General features: G+C 36.4%; 2 protein-coding genes across 2 annotated transcripts in view; one reads left to right on the plus strand and one right to left on the minus strand.

Annotated features, from left to right (window-relative positions):
• Positions 1 to 17133, plus strand: part of DZIP1 (DAZ interacting zinc finger protein 1) — a 197446-nt gene that overhangs the window by 59548 nt on the left and 120765 nt on the right. The window lies entirely within an intron of this gene.
• Dhfr (dihydrofolate reductase) overlaps positions 4991 to 17133 on the minus strand; it is a 34167-nt gene continuing 22024 nt past the window's right edge. Inside the window, exon 2 of the mRNA XM_089104601.1 lies at positions 4991 to 5692. Within this exon, the coding sequence (XP_088960727.1) occupies positions 5088 to 5690 (603 nt within the window). The 5' untranslated portion in view covers positions 5691 to 5692 and the 3' untranslated portion in view covers positions 4991 to 5087. The remainder of the gene's footprint in view (positions 5693 to 17133) is intronic.

Raw genomic sequence — 17133 nt, forward strand, 5'->3', positions numbered from 1 at the left:
GGTCGAAAATTATATTGACTATGTCTTTGAGGATGAGTTAATCCCCCGCAGTCCCCGAAGAAGGGCTGCAAGTTATGAACTTTGCCCATGTTTACATATAGTATTGGTTATTGGGAAGCGTACAGACGTTTTCAGGAGGATTTCTACTGGTAGTGAGGAGGAGCGGGGGTTCGGGGGTTTACATGGTAGGATCTTTCCATAGAGGAAGTTTTCAAGGAGGAAGAGACATTGCTATGAAGGGACGCCGGATTTCCCAGTATTATTTAAAAAAGAATCAGAAATTAAATTTTTTTAAAATAAGTTTTTCAACTGAAAGTAAGGTGCAAGATTAAAAAATACCCTTGACATAAACTAACTAGTGAGTGACTTGGATTACCCCTTGTTCTGTACCTCGATCTTTATATTAAAGTTTTTTTTAGTACTTTCATAAGAGCTATTTATTCTAATTAACGGCCTTTGTGATTAATGGGTCATTTTTAAAGAATTGAAACAAAATTATGCCTTTGGCGATGTCAACCCCCTCAAAGCCCTCAGGGCAAGGGCTGTAAGTTAGGCAATTCATTCATTGTCTACATGGTTTACATATAGTATATGCTATTGAGAGAGGTAGGCTATGCATGTTTGACCTTTACTTTCCAAAAAGACAAAGGGCATTCAGCTGAGCCTTTCAGAGAAGCCTTGAGGGGAGTTTTGAACTAAAACAAAACACATTATGTGTATACGGGTTGTCAAATGGACGTAACTCAGCAATGACTGAATACATTAATTTGGAACTTTTAGGAAATGATAAGGGAGATAACCAATTGACCAAAAGGCAATATTATGGTGATTATTATTTTTGATCTTACAATTTAAATAAAATCAAAAAAGTGTAAGTGTGTCTAGATTGTCAAATAGCACAGATAGAATTTTTTGGGAATGGTATTAAGCTTCATTTTTCAGATCAACTTGAGGAGGTATAAAACTAAATTAAACAATACTTTTTGTCATAGGATTAAAAATATTGAAAAAGTTTCTCCAACATAAAAATAGCAAGCCAAATTATGGATCCTGGAAAGATAAAAAATATTACTCTTTCTATGAAAAATACTTGGTCAATAAAAAACAAACAGAAATTAATTGTAAAAACTTTTCCCACAAAACAAGTTTTTCAAAGAAAAGTAAAGAGCTAAGAATAAAGCATAAAACTAACACAAATCACCGTCAATAAATAAATGAAACCCAGGACGAACAGAAACTACTATAAATAAGCGAGTCAAACTCAAAACAAGCCCCCGTGCCTTCTCAAGAACAGAAAAAATTTGCATGATTTTCAAAAAAAGGAGGAAACACCCACTAAAAGCCCCCATGCCTTCTCAAGAACAGAAAATAATTTGCACTTTACTGAAAAAAATGACCTTAGATTGTCAGTTTAATATACATATACTGATATTTATTCCTTAAAGTCTTATTAGTTTTTATTCATTAAAGTCGAAAATGTCAAAAAATTCTGATGTATTTTGTTTTCGGCAAAGTGAAAATTATGTTTTGGTCTCGAGATGGCATTGGGGTTGTCATCCTAACTCATGTTAAAATTTTGCTCGTTTTGAGTCTGAATCGCTTATTCATTGTAATTTTTGTTCGTTTTGGGTTTCATTTGTTTATTGATGTTGATTTGTGGTAGTTTTATGCTTGGAAGATTACTTTATTTCTTCTCATTTTTGGTTTAATAGAGCTCTTTACTTTTCTTTGAAAAACTTGTTTTGTGAAAAGTTTTTTAAATAAATCTTCAAGTAAGCCCAGCAACGGATATGGATCTTCCACTTCTTCCAGCCTAATTTCGTCAAACTTTGCAAAAAAAAACTAACATGTAAGATTTGAGTTTTGTATAAATACCGTTTTTACAAATATTTGACTTCCTCGCCTCTCTGTAAGTACTAGAGCCACTGTGGACCCGAGCTCGTTTTATGCTGGTTCACACTGGGATGTTTAAAGCATGTGAAAAGCCTCTTCAAGACTTCTTCATATACAGACGTCTTTGTAATTGGCAATCTCTATTAGACCCATAGTTCAGGATACAATTACTGACCGAAAACGCAGTTATGTGAATTACAAGAAATTTTTCTCAGTGTGGAAGTTTACCAAACGAAGCTTAAAATCTTTCACTAAGATCATGCAAATGGCACACCATTACATTTCTAAGCCAAAGGAAGGGTATTTAGGTCAAATAATTGATAATCTAGGGAACAATGCTCGCGTTGTAATAGCAAAAAAAGGCCTGTGTCAAGAACCATTGAAAATTTTAAATATGAATTGGTGCTTAGCAATGCAGACATGACAGATACTGAGTCATACTTCACAAAAATTTGTGCACAGATCATGGTCTACACTGGAAGAAAGGAAGCTATAAAATGTTCGACGTTGGTTGTTTTATCATGATTATTTGAAAAAAACTACGTTTTCTAAAGAGTTAAAGAGGCTGAGTTACAAGGTCGAACCTTAAAACGTACAGGGATTAGGAGGCACAGTTGGGGGGCTGCCGCCCCCAAACCCCCGCTTTCGCAGCCTTTAAATAAAAAAAAGTGTTTTAAACTGAAAGTAAGGAGCGACATTAAATCTTAAAACGAACAGAAATTATTCCGTATATGAAAGAGGCTGTGCCCTCCTCAACGCCTCGCTCTTTACGCTAAAGTTTTTATTGTTTAAAAAAAGAGTTGTGAGAAAGTCAAACTTTAGCGTAAAGAGCGAGGCGTTGAGGAGGGCACAGCCTCTTTCATATACGGAATAATTTCTGTTCGTTTTAAGATTTAATGTCGCTCCTTACTTTCAGTTTAAAAACTTTTTTTTTTATTTAAAGGCTGCGAAAGCGGGGGTTTGGGGGCGGCAGCCCCAACTGTGCCTCCTAATCCCTGTACGTTTTAAGGTTCGACCTTGTAACTCAGCCTCTTTAACTCTTTAGAAAACGTAGTTTTTTTCAAATAATTTTTGCACGTTTTTGTACAGTTTATTACTTATTATTGCTTGACTAACTGTTAGGTGATCGTGTCAGGAGTAAAAGTTGGGGGGCTGCCACCCCCCCAAACCCCCCGCTCTTGAACATTCTTGTGTTAAGGCTTTTAATTCCTGAATGCTCAAATCACGTCGTACAGGGTGCCTCCTAATCCCTGTACGTTTTAAGGTGCGAACTTGTGACTCAGCCTCTTTAACAGCCCCCCCAACTGTGCCTCCTAATCCCTGTACGTTTTAAGGGTTGACCTTGTAACTCAGCCTCTTTAACTCTTTAGAAAACGTAGTTTTTTTCAAATAATACACATAAACAGGTTAGACATGCTTTGTTATGAAAATTGACGCGCAGATATTTTCATAGCAAAGCATGTCTAACCTGTTTATGTGTATTATTTGAAAAAACAAGGTTTTTCGTAACTGTAATGTCGGGGGATAATTTTTTCGGTCTGAAAATTTCAAAAGGCCCTAACAGGTTAAATTCTGCTTCGAATGAGTCCTCATTCACCCGGATTAGTTGCCAACTGTGGCCTTTAGACGTGGCTAAGAAAAAAAAGAAATGATGATGAATTTTAAGTGGCGAGATTTGGTTTTTTGAAGAGAGGGAAGGAGTGGTCGGATTGAGTTTAAATTTTGAGGATAAGCTCCCGAGCCCTAGGAAAGCTTAACCTCTAAATTTCAGCCCAATCGGACAACGTTAAAGGGGGCTGTGGTGGGAGGGTCCAAACTTCCGGCCCAGTTTACCCCATGAAGATAAAGTCGGAGGAGGATGAAATTTTGCAAGTTTCTTAGTTTGAGCTTGGGCTACAAAATGCGATTACCGCCGTCTCTCTGCGACCTCTAGGACCTGAAATCGCTTAACATTGCGGTGGGTCGCCTCTTTATAGAGGCACAAGTGTGCCTCCTTGACTTTCAATTACCCTTTATTCTCTAAGGTTGCCATTCAAAATCAAAGCAAATTTCCAAAAAAAAGCACTTGCAGTATGGAGTTACTAACTTATACGGAAAATGATAGTATACTTCAAACAAGAATAAAAAAAAGTAAGTTTTGCTACTTCACATGAATCATCAGTCTATGTAGCATCATTCACAGCCATTGTGATGCACAAGACCATACCCTGAAAGGTAGGGGTGGTCTGATTTTCCTTGAAATGCAAAAAAAAATACAAAAATGCACGCTTTTCAGTTATTCAATTGTTGAAGACTTAAAATTGATTCTTATTACTTACTCCTCCCCCCCCCCCCAAAAAATACTTGGTATAGCACTATGGTTATTGAATATTTGAATATGCGTTTTGAGCTAAACACTCAAAATCTGTTTTTTTTTTTTCAGATGATGAGTATTACTTTTAATGGTCTAAGTAACACAACAAAATTATTTGAGAAGTGTCCCAAGATTTCAGCCAAGGGAGGGGGTAGGCAAGTACAGAGGAGAACCTTCTGGATCATACCCCAAATTTGAAAATGGTCTAAGGCAAAACGAATAGCAGGTCGTCCCCGGATGGGATGGAAGTATGTCGCAAGGAAATATTTAAGGGAAATGGAAGCTTCTTGAAATGAAATAAAGATGGAGGCGTTGAATAGATTTGGGTGGAGGAGGAGCGTGCGTAGCTGTGTTGGCTTTGGGCAGCTTGGTGCTGCAGTTAGTTGTTAATAGTAGTAGTAGTAGGTCCTCAACCCAAAATGTCATTTACCCCTGAAACAAAAGCATCTGCACCCACCAGGGGTAGACAGATGCCTCTGAAACTATAAAAGCACCCTTCAGACCAACCTTACAGAACAATCCCCCTCTTCCTTTGCGCCAGAGTGTCCAGATTCTCCACGAGGTTAAGCATTATGTTGTTAGTGCTCAAATAAGACACAGAGGCACAAACATGGAACCAAAAATAGACATAAAAAGATACACATTCGCGTAAACCTTTACCATAGACAATGCAAAGCCCTTTTAACTCACATTAAAAGCATGGGTTGGACAATCATTATAGATAAATACAATAAAACTATTACCCCCCAAAATATAATATTTATTAAAGCTGATTATAATAAAAGGAATGATATCCACCATCAAATCACCATCTTATATCAATTTCAAAACAAATGTGTTTTTAAGGCAAAAGAGCACACTCGCCTTTTGTTTGGAATACATGCACTTGAAACTGCACCCCTTTATCCTCCTGTAAGCCCTGCAGCGCATCTGGATCTTCCACTTCTTCCAGTTTAGTGTCATCAAACTTTGGGAAAAACACGTCACATTCAAAAGATTTATGAATTTTACTTAAATATAGTCTATAAAAATGATTTGACTTCATCGCTTCTCTGTAAATGTCGGAGCCACCGTGGACCCAAACTCGTCCAATGTTTTCTTTAAACTGGGGTGTTTTTAGCATATCAATAGCCCCTTCAAGACTTCTACACACATAAACATCTTTGTACTTGGCAATCTCGCTTGGATCCATATTCCTGCTTATAATTACATTAATACATTTGGCCATTGGCTCGAGCTTAAGAGCACACAAGGAATCCCATGTTTTTCGTCCAAAAATGGCGACATTTGGCTTATTTGGGTCTTCTTGCTTTTTACTGAGTCTGATATAATACTTAAATTCTTTTGGAATATGCCAAGGTAACGCGCCATTGCGGCCAATCCCCCAGCTGGCATCCATTGCACAGAGTAGCTCAAGTCGCGGAAATTGGACACGTGAGGCCATTTCTAAAATAAAACAAATTTGAAGGCTTTTGTTTTATTAAATTCACAGCTTCTAAAATGAATTAAGGGCCAATTTAGTCTTCAATATTTAATTGAATCCAACTATTAGCAGACATTTAAATAGCTCTTCCAAGTTACGTCCCTACACAAGAAAAGACCTGGGAATGTAAGGCTAAAAAATTTTGCTCCAACAATTGCAGGAAAATTAGATAGGATTCGAAGGTTTATTACACTTATTTGAAACATAAGACTTGTCATCCCTTAAAAATTAATTGCGAACTCCCCCTCTCAAAATCTGGGGCTGCAAGCACCTATCAGCTATAATATTTTAGAACTGAGAAAATTCAGAGATAGCCAATTAACTTAAAGTCAATTAACTATAAAATTCTGGGAACTGCTTTGAAACATTTTAAAACACTCACTTATATCATTCATAAATACATGCCATTAAACTATATCTCTGATTCTGAGCTGGAATTATTTTTCCAGCCCAAACTCTTCTATAGACGGGGAATGTCGTCTGTAAACAAAAAATGGCATTATTTTAAAGATATTTAAACACAACTGTTTGAGAAACATGCTTTAGTTTACCCACGTATCAAACGGAGCCACAAATGAAGCGTTAAAAGAGACATCATGCTATTCATCAAAACACAACAAATAGAATGTTTTACTAATATTCTACGAAACTAACGAGACTATATGGCTCGAAAGATTCTTCTGATTGACACACCTTCTGATTGACTAATCGAAATATCCCCAAGGAGGACAGAAGAAAGTTCGGTTTGAACGGGTTGAGCGGGTTGAAAAATCCGGGTTGAACCTTAATATATTAGTCCTTAAAACCTTGTATTGTTTCTGGGGTTTTAGGCGTTTATCCCCCCCCTCCGACGATTACCCCCTTCCACGGAAAATGCCCCCCGCGGAAAAAATATAAATGTAATTTGAGTATTCAGGAATTAAAAGCCTTAGCACAAGAATCTTCAAAAGCGGGGGGTTTATATAAAAAAAATATAAATATTTTTACTTTTATAACTTTAACAAATCAACTAATATTAACATTTTTATTACTAAACATCAGTATATGTATATTAAACTGACAATGCACATCCATTTGTATTTTTTTCAGTAAAGTGCAAATTATGTTCTGGCCTCGGGAAGGCATAAGGGGTTTGAGCCCAACTTATGTTAATTTCTACTCGCTTTGAGTTTGACTGGTCTAAACAGCAACAACAACAAAGAATAATACATTATACCCACATCAATCTTTACTATAAAAATGTCAAGCCTTCCAATCCCGTTCGACTATTAAAAAGGGCACTAGGCCTTCTGATTTCCAATCGAATGAGCCCTTTTTGAGTTTCCACGAAAACGCTTCCTAAAAACACTTCCTATATGCCCCCACGGCATAAATTACAACCCTTACCCTAAGGACTGTGAGGGTGGTTGTCATCCTCTAAGACTTAATTTCCAGAACTTTCAAATATGTTAAACAAAATGGCTATCTCAAAATGTTGATTGGATGTGTCTGGGAAAATGGTGGGGGTGAGGGGCGTTAGTCTTTCTTCAATCACTTTCAACTATTAAACAAGGCACTAGCCCTTTCAATTTCCAATCAAATGAGTTTTAAAGTTTCTACGACAACGCTTTCAATAAAAACCTTGTATGCCCCCAGGGGATAACTTACAACCCTCGCCCTTAGGGCTGGTGGTCATCCTCAAAGACCTAATTTCCATAACTTTCTACTACGTTGAACAAAATGGCTAGCTGAAAATTTTTAAAGGATGTGTTTGGGGCATGGTGGGCGTGAGAGGGGGGTTAGGTACCCTCCGATCACTTCAACTATTAAAAAGGGCACTAGCCCTCTCAACGTCCAATTGAATGAACCCCTTTTGAAGTTTTTACGACAAATTTATCATTAAAAACCTTATACGGTCCCAGGGCATAACTTACAACCTTTGCCCTGGGGAGTCTGGGGGGTTTGTCATCCATAAATACATAATTTTCAGAACTATCAACTACAATGAACAAAATGGCTATCTCTAAACTTTGATTGATTGTGTTTGGGGAAAATGTGGGCGTGAGAGGGGGGTTAATTACTCTCCACTCACAGTAGACTATTAAAAAGGGCAATTTCAATTTCCAATCAGATGAGCCTTTTTTGGAATTTCTGGTTATCATAATGGGGTTATCATCCTAAGAGACCTAATTTCCAGAACTTTCGACTACGTTGAACAAAATGGATATCTCAAAATTTTGACTGGATGTTTGGGGAAATGGTCGGCGTGAGAGGGGGGTTAGTTGCCCTTCAGTCACTTCCCACTATTAAAAGGGCACCAGCCCTTTCAATTTTCAATTGAATGAACCCTTTTTGATGTTTTTGCAACATCGCTTTCAATAAAATCTTGCACCAGCTCCCAGGGCATAACTTACAACCCTTGCCCTGAGGGCTGTGTGGGGGATGGGTTTTCACCCTCAAAGACCTAATTTCCAAAACTTTCAAATACGTTGAATAAAATGCCTATCTAAAAATTTTGATTGGATGTATTTGGGGAAAAGGTGGGCGTGAGAGGGGCGTTAGTTGCCCTCAGATCACCTTTGACTATTAAAAAGGGCAGTAGTCCTTTGAATTTCCAATCGAATGAGCCCTTGTTCAAGTTTTTACGACAACTATTTCAATGAAAACTTATATGCCCCCAGGGTATAACTTATAACCCTTGACCTGAAGACTGTGGGGCGAATGTCCTGCTCAAAGGTATAATTTCCTGAATTTTAAACTGCGTGGAACAAAATGGCTATCAAAAAATTTTGATTGGATCTGTTTGGGGAAATGGTGGGCGTGGAAGGGGTGTTAGTTGCCTTCCAATCACTTTCGACTATTAAAAAGGGCACTAACCATTTCAATTTCCAATCGAATGAGCCTTTTTTGAACTTTCTACGATGACAACTTCTATAAAAACCTGATATGCCCCCAGGGCATAACTTACAACCCTTGCCCTAAGGGCTGTGGGGGAGCGTCCTCCTCAGAAACATAATTTCTATCTAGAAATCCACAACACTGAACAAATTGGTTATCTAAAAATTTTGATTGGATGTGTTTGGGGGAAAGGTGGGCGAGAGAGGGGTGCTATTTGCCCTCAAATCACTTTCAACTATTAAAAAAGGCACTAGAATTTTGAATTTCCAATCAAAAGAGCCCTTTTCTAAGTTTCTACGAGAAAGATTTCAATAAAAACTTATATGCCCCCACGGCATAACTTATAACTATTGTCCTGAAGACTGTGGGGGGACTTTTCTGCTCAAAGGTATAATTTCCTGAACTTTAACTGCGTGGAACAAAATGACAATCTCAAAATTTTGATTGGATGTGTTTGGGAAAATGGTAGGCGCGGAAGGGGTGTTAGTTGCCTTCCAATTACATTCGATTATGAAAAAGGGCACTAGCCATTTCGATTTCTAACCGAATGAGCCTTTTTTGAAGTTTCTACGACAACTCCTTCTATAAAAACCTTATATACCCCCAGAACATAACTTACAACCCTTGCCCTGAAGCCTGTGGGGGAATGTCCTCCTCAAAAACATAATTTCTATCTGGAAATCAACTATGCTGAACAAAATGGCTATCTCCAAATTTTAATTGGATGTGTTTCGGGAAATGGTGGGCGTGGAAGGGGTGTTCGTTGCCTTACAATCACTTTCGACTATTATAAAGGGCACAAGCCACTCCGATTTCTAATTGAATGAGCCATTTTCGAAGTTTCTACAACAACTTCTTCGATACGAAGTGCCGTGCTCTAAAGAAAAAAAATAATAAATGATACATTGTGCCAACATCGCTCTTATATGCCCTAAGGGCATAACTTAAACCCCTTGCCCCGAGGGTTGTGGGGGAGTGTCCTCCTCAAAACACATTTTCCATCTGGAAATCAACTACGCTGAACAAAATGGTCATCTCAAAATTATGCTTGGATGTGTTTTGGGGAATGATGGGCATGGGGGGGGGGGCTAGTTGCCCTCCAATCACTTGCAACTATTAAAAAGGGCACTAGCCACTCCAATTTCCAATCGAATGTACCTTTTTCGAAGTTTCTACGACAACTCCTTCGATACAAAGTGCGCGGGTATAGAGAAAAAAAAACAATAAATGAATAAATAATACATTGTGCCCACATCGTTCTGTACTTAGGCAGCGCTATCGCGCTGCCTATGATATTGGTGCTGGGTTATTGCACCCTACCTATGACTTTATAATATTTTTCTATTTAACGCATAAGTTTACATATACATACCTACTACCAGATCGATGAAAAAGTGGAGGCAAGCCGATCATAAGCTTTGCCAGGATATTTCTAAGGGGGAGGGTAGGTGCTACCAGAAGCTTTGTTTTCACAGAGTTTAAATGGTAAGCTTTCTCATTTCCTATTTACATGCGATGTTTAATTTCTTTTGTTTTATGGGAAGTGTTGTCCCTCCACTGGTATCCATGAGGACCATCCCTATAAAAACAGGTTTGTTTGACAAATTTGCCTTAACCTGTAGAAATGATGATGATGATCCTTAATTCGCGATTTTCAAGCCCCAGATTTCCTATTAAATATTCAAGAGCCAAGAGACAAGTGATTTTTTCAGAGACAAGTATAATTTTCGAAGCATTGTTTACAAATACTAAACTTGAATGTTATAAACAGGAGTTAGCTATCGTTTAAATTTAAGTGAGCCTTGTGTCGAACAGCCCATAGATATAAACTGCAAGTAAAGAGCAACTCTTGTAACTAATCTTGTAAACTGAACTAAAAGAAACTAACTCTAAAAAGTTCTTAATACAACATATGCAACAACAAAATCTATTTATTCATGCTGATTCTGAGTATGTGAAATCTATTAATTTTGAAGTTGCTCATTAAAAGCTATGGGCATAGTCCCCGAAGCCGCGCCACGCTGACATGACGGCGGCGAATATGTGATTTAGTATCGGCGGCGGCGCGCCGATTTTTCTGATTAAAAATAATAACAATAATTCCATGTCACCAAGCACGTTCAACCTAAGCTTGATTTTAATAAGGATTTTTAAATGGTTGGCTAAAAACATACAAGAACAATAAGACAAAACAGGAATTTGTTGGGCCGTGCTGAAAGTGTTTATGTTCACCGTCGATCAGACCAAGTAGAATTCTCATTTTTAGCCACTAAACCCTGGGAAACCTATGTTGTGTTTATGTTTAACATCGCATTGTTCCTACAAAGTCCCGTGTTTAGTCATTTTCTTCTTGTTAATGATTTGGGCTAATATGTCTATAACTTACCAAGTTTGAAGTTCAAACATCTCCTGTTCATCAGATACATACGGAAAGGAAGCGAAAAAACAACAACAAATAACAACAACAACAAAAAAAAACACTCTATACAAGTCAGATACCATTGCTTAAAAACAAATTTTAAGTCAGCAGTTACATCACTTCAGTTACAATTGATGTAACAAAAGTAAGTTTGTTCACTCTGCCTGGAGCCATTGATCTTTTTGCAGTCACTATCAGTCCTGTCGTGCTAAAAAGCCGTTTAGCTGGGGCACTTGTGGCTGGTACAGCCAGAACTTGACGAGCGTAAACTGCCACTCGCGGGATCTGATACTAGCATTGGACCTTGGGGTCCCACAGAATGCCGCAAGTGGTCTTCTTCTTTGTAACTGCTGAAATCAGTTTTTTTTATAAGGGGAAACACACCTGCACCTTTACCATAGGGCTCCTGCGCCCTACACTACAGGGGGAACTAAACTGCTCCTTTACCCTTTTTTCTTATCAACATGGAATAACCCTCCAAAATTCTTTTCTGCAAGAAGTGGTCGAGTTATGAAGTTTCAAGTCAAAGTTTAAGGCTACTTCAACTTCAGTGTGCTCTGCTCACTGTGCAAAAAAAAAAAAATATAATTCATTTTTATAGATATATTTCTATACTAGCTCTTTTCCAGATTAATTAAAAAAACTTTTTGCACAAAATAAGTTTTTCAAAGAAAAGTAAAAAACTCCATTAAACAAAACATGAGCAAAATTAAAATCAAATAATCTCCCCAGCGTGAAACTACCACAAATCAGCATCGATAAATAAATAAAACCCAAAAGGAACAGAAATTACAATAAATAACCGAGTCAAACTCAAAACGAGCAGAAATTAACATAAGTTGGGCTCAAAACCAATATGCCTTCCAGAGGCCAGAACATAATTTGCACTTAACTGAAAAAAATATAAATGTTTTTAAAAAAATAGCTACGAAGACCACACTGCCTATCCATAACAAACAACAAAAGTACGAAGATCAATAGGGAAATATTTTTGCAAGACAGTGAAGATAATTTGAATGAATATTTTGGCCCTATGTCCAAGGGCCGTCCTCAGCAAGAAAAAAATATATGAAACAAAAAAGACTCACAACAACATGCAACCAATTAAACCAAAAATTTTTCAAAGCAGTCCTAGCATCCTTACTTCAACGAAGTTCAACCAGGACTGATAAAAAGTAAGGTAAAACAAGGCGATTCAATGAGTAGAAAGAAAAATAATTTAAAAACACGTTCTTATTGCTAATTCAGCTTTTTTGGCAGCTAACCTCAAAGGTCTTTTTGTGACCGGTTCTGTGTTAATATCTATCGGTTTTTTAAAATAATTTGTAAGATCATTTTTAATTAAATTTGTGTATAGAGCATTTAGTGTATATTCCCCCATGTCCCTATTTAAGGAAATATTATTATTAATCTTAATTCTGATTTCAATTGATTCTCGGACTACCTGCGTTATGCCTAGGTCATTGCTAATAAGGGCAGATTCATCAAAAAGTATATTGTGGCTAGGATATTCAAAATTATGGCTGCCTAATGCAGAATCAGATGAAACAACGGAAATACCAGAATTTAGAGCTTTGACTATATCATCTTTATGCTGTCAATTGAAATCAATCAAATTGAAATCAAAAACGTAAATATCTCAGAAAATACAATTATAAGTAGCTTTGACATTGTTTCAATGTATACAAATATTAATGTCACAGTATCTGACCAGTTATTAGAAAATAAAATCAAAGAAAATTATCATTTAATAGAAGTTTCAGCAGCAGGAATAGATTGCGAAGTCTTAATGACCATGGTTAAACTCTGTAACAAGTACTCAATGTGTTTCCAATTCTGTAATTCTTTTTACCAGCAAATTAAAGGCTTAGCGCTGGGAGTGACTCTCTCCAGGTTACAGGCGAATATTTATGTGGAACATATTGAAAATTGGGCCTTAGATTCGTATCTTTTGAAACATGTCTTTTGGGGACGTTACATGGATGATGTAATTTCACTCTGGAACTATGGGGAAAATGAGCTCAAGGGTTTTTTAGATCACCTTAATACATACGATAGAAATTTACAATTTACTTTAGAAATCAAAATTGCAAATAAAATACAATTCCTAGATGTGGTAGTTATTAGTAGTTTCTATAAAATCAATTTTACTATTTATAGAAAACCAACACAAAATAATATATATTTTCATTTTAAATCAAACCACCCCCCAAAAGTTAAAAGAGCAGTTGTAATATCCCTCGTCGATCGTGCCCTAAAAATTTGTTCTGATTCCCACATAACAGCAGAATTAAACTTTATCAAGGACATACTTTTTGGAAATGGGTATCCTATTTTATATATTAATAGTGTAATTAATTCTAGACTGAAGAGACATTCCCGTAAAATTAATGATAGTTTACCATGTGATATTTCTAACAAGCCCTTAAACATAATTTACCTCCCCTATATCCCAAAAATCACTACAAATCTTAAAAAAGTTTGCAAAAAAAATAATCTGTATGTAGCATTCACAAATAATTTTAGAATCATAAATTTTCTAAATTCAGGTAAAGATAAAACCCCAGTTACTCGCCAAAGAGGGGTCTATCAAATACCATGCGATTGTGGCAAATATTATGTAGGTAGAACACACGAGAATTTAGAAAAGCGCATACAACAGCATAAAGATGATATAGTCAAAGCTCCAAATTCTAGTATTTCCGTTGTTTCATCTGATTCTGCCTTAGGCAGCCATATTTTTGAAAATCCTAGCCACAATATACTTTTTGATGAATCTGCCCTTATTAGCAATGACCTAGGCATAAAGCAGGTAGTCAGAGAATCAATTGAAATAAGAATTAAGATTAATTATAATATTTCCTTATATTGAGATTTATGAGAATATACAATAAATTCTCTATAAACAAATTTAATTAAAATGATCTTACCTAATATTTATAAAAACCAATAGACATTCATAGAGAACCGGTCACAAAAATATCTTTGAGGTTAGCTGCCAAAAAAGCTGGATTAACAATAAGAACATGTTTTTAAATTATTTTTGTTTCATCTCTTTGAATTGCCTTGTTTTAACTTACTTTTTATCAGACCTGGTTGAACTTCGCTGAAGTAAGGATGCTAGGACTGCTTTGAAAAATTTTTAGTTTTTGGTTTTATTGGTCGCATGTTGTTGTGAGTCTTTTTTGTTTCATATATTTTTGTCTTGCTGAGGACGGCCCTTGGACATAGGGCCGAAATATTCATTCAAATTATCTCCACTGTCTTGCAAAAAGATTTCCCTATTGTTCTTCGTACTTTTGTTGTTTGTTAAAGTTTTTACTTTTATAACTTTAATAAATCAAATAATACTAGCATTTTGTTTACTAAATATCAGTATACTAAACTGACAATACACATTCATTTGTATTTTTCAGTAAAGGGCAAACCATGTTCTGGCCTTGGGAAGGTAAAGGGGTTTTGAGCCCAACTTATGTTAATTTCTGCTCGTTTTGAGTTTGACTCGGTTATTTATTGTAATTTCTGTTCGTTTTGGGTTTCATTTATTTATCGATGCTGATTTGTGGTAGTTTCATGCTTGGTAAATTATTTGATTTTAATTTTGTTCATTTTTTGTTTATTAGAATTCTTTAATTTTCTTTGAAAAACTTATTTTGAGGAAAAAGTTTTTTTTATTAATTTCTGTTCGTTTTATATTGACATAGTCTTTACAGGGAACACATAAAATATACTTTAAATCTTTTCGTTTTTTTAAAAATTTATAGTTTGGCCTAATATTTGTATGCTGGAAATTTTTTTTTTGCAATTTTTAACAACATAGGCCCTTTTAAACATCTGGACACAAATAAAAGTGTTTAATTTAGTTTCATACCTCCTCTAGTTGACCTCAAATGGAAAACTTGATACCATTTGCAAAAATACCTGTTTACTTCCTGTGATAGCTTGGATACACTTCCGCTATTTTGATTTGGTTAAATTTTAAGAGCAGAAGTAGCCCCGAAAGTTTGAACATAATACCCTAAGTCGTTAGTAGAATGGCCATAATAACTTTTGAAATAAATTTGAAATGCCTCAGCGCAGAGATGCCAAACAAAAGGAACACGCTGAAATTACGTTTAGGGAATTATTTGGGCGAAACCGTTTTAGCCATTTTATGGGATTATTTCAGCGAAACAGTTAGAGACATTTTAAAAGATGATTTTAGAAAATGTTTTAGAAGAGAATTTAAGGGTAAAACTCTGTGGTCGTTATAATACACAAGTTCCATTTGAACAGTGTTGTGAGGTCCCCTACCCCAACCCCAAAGGGTTCCGATCCCCCTACCCCAATCCCAAAGGGTTCCAATCCCTCTACCACAACCCCGAAGGAAGCCCCCCGGTCCTCAAAGGTCCACTGGGCTCCCAAAGGGCCCACCGGCCCTCAAGGTTCCCCCAGACCCCCCCCCCCCGGGGCCCAAAGGACCCCACCCCCCTTTGGCCCCCCAAAGGGGTCCCTCTCCCTCCATCTCCTCCCTCCTCCTCCCCTTCCCCTCCCCTCCCCCTCCTCCTCCTCCCCTCCCCTCCCCTCCTCCCCTTCCCTCCCCCATTTTTTATACTTTTTTTGTGCATTGAGACACAGAACGACCCCCTCCCCCCGGCCCCTCCCCCCCCTCCAAAGGTCTGATTTTTCAAAGTTCATTTTGAATTTCTTTCGTTGAAATGCAAGAAGTGGAATATGTCAGTAGTGTTTTGTTGTGGTTTACCTTGTCACAGTTACATTTTCTTGATTTTTCAAAGTTCATTTTTGAATTTCTTTCATTGAAATGCAAGAGTGAGAATATTTCAGTAGCGTTTTGTCGTGGTTTACCTTGTCACAGTTACAGTCCCTTGATTTTTCAAAGTTCATTTTCGATTTCATTCGTTGAAATGCAAGAGTTGGAATATTTCAGTAGTGTTTTCTCGTGGTTTACCATGTCAAAGTTACATTCCCTTGATTTTTCAAAGTTAATTTTCGATTTCCTTCGTTGAAATGCAAGAGTTGGAATATTTCAGTAGTGTTCTGCTGCGGTTTACCTTGTCACAGTTACATTCTATTAATTTTTCAAGGTTCATTTTGGATTTCTTTCATTGAAATGCAAGAGTTGCAATATTTCAGTAGTGTTTTGTTGTGGTTTACCTTCTCACAGTTACATTTTAGGGTTTTTTCAAAGTTCATTTTGAATTTATTTCATTGAAATGCATGAGTTGGAATATTTCAGAAGTGTTGTATCATGGTTTTCATTGTCAAAGTTATATTTTCTTGTTGTTTAAATGTTCATTTTGAATCTCTGTAATTTAAATTCAAGAGTTATATGATTTCAGTCGTGTTTTGTCGTGGTTTACCTTGTCACAGTTACATTTTCTTGATTTTTCAAAGTTCATTCCGTTTTTCTTTCATTGAAATGCATGAGTTGGAATATTTTAGTAGTGTTTTGTCGTGGTTTTCCTTGTCACAGTTACATTTTCTTGATTTTTCAAAGTTCATTTTGAATTTATATCGTTGAAATGCAAGAGTTGGAATATTTCAGTAGTGTTTTGTCGTGGTTAACTTTGTCACAGTTACATTCTCTTGATTTTTCAAAGTTCATTTTGAATTTCTTTCGTTGAAATGCGAGAGTTAGAATATTTCAGTAGCGTTCTGTCGTGGTTTACCTTGTCACAGTTACATTCTCTTGATTTTTCAAAGTTCATTTTGAATTTCTTTCGTTGAAATGCAAGAGTTGGAATATTTTAGTAGTGTTTTGTCATGGTTTACCTTGTCACAGTTACATTCTCTTGATTTTTCAAAGTTCATTTTGAATTTCTATCGTTGAAATGCAAGAGTTGGAATATTTCAGTAGTGTTTTGTCTTGGTTTACCTTGTCACAGTTACATTATCTTTATTTTTCAAAGTTCATTTTGAATTTCTTACATTGAAATGCAAGAGTTGGAATATTTCAGTAGTGTTTTGTCTTGGTTTACCTTGTCACAGTTACATTTTCATGATTTTTCAAAGTTCATTTTGAATTTCTTTCGTTGAAATGCAAGAGCTGGAATATTTCAGTAGTTTTTTGTTGTGGTTTACCTTGTCACAGTTACATTTTCTTGATTT

Source organism: Artemia sp. Qi Xiang Cuo, chromosome 18, assembly GCF_049724085.1.
Source record: "Artemia sp. Qi Xiang Cuo chromosome 18, ASM4972408v1, whole genome shotgun sequence".
NCBI lineage: Eukaryota > Metazoa > Arthropoda > Branchiopoda > Anostraca > Artemiidae > Artemia > Artemia sp. Qi Xiang Cuo.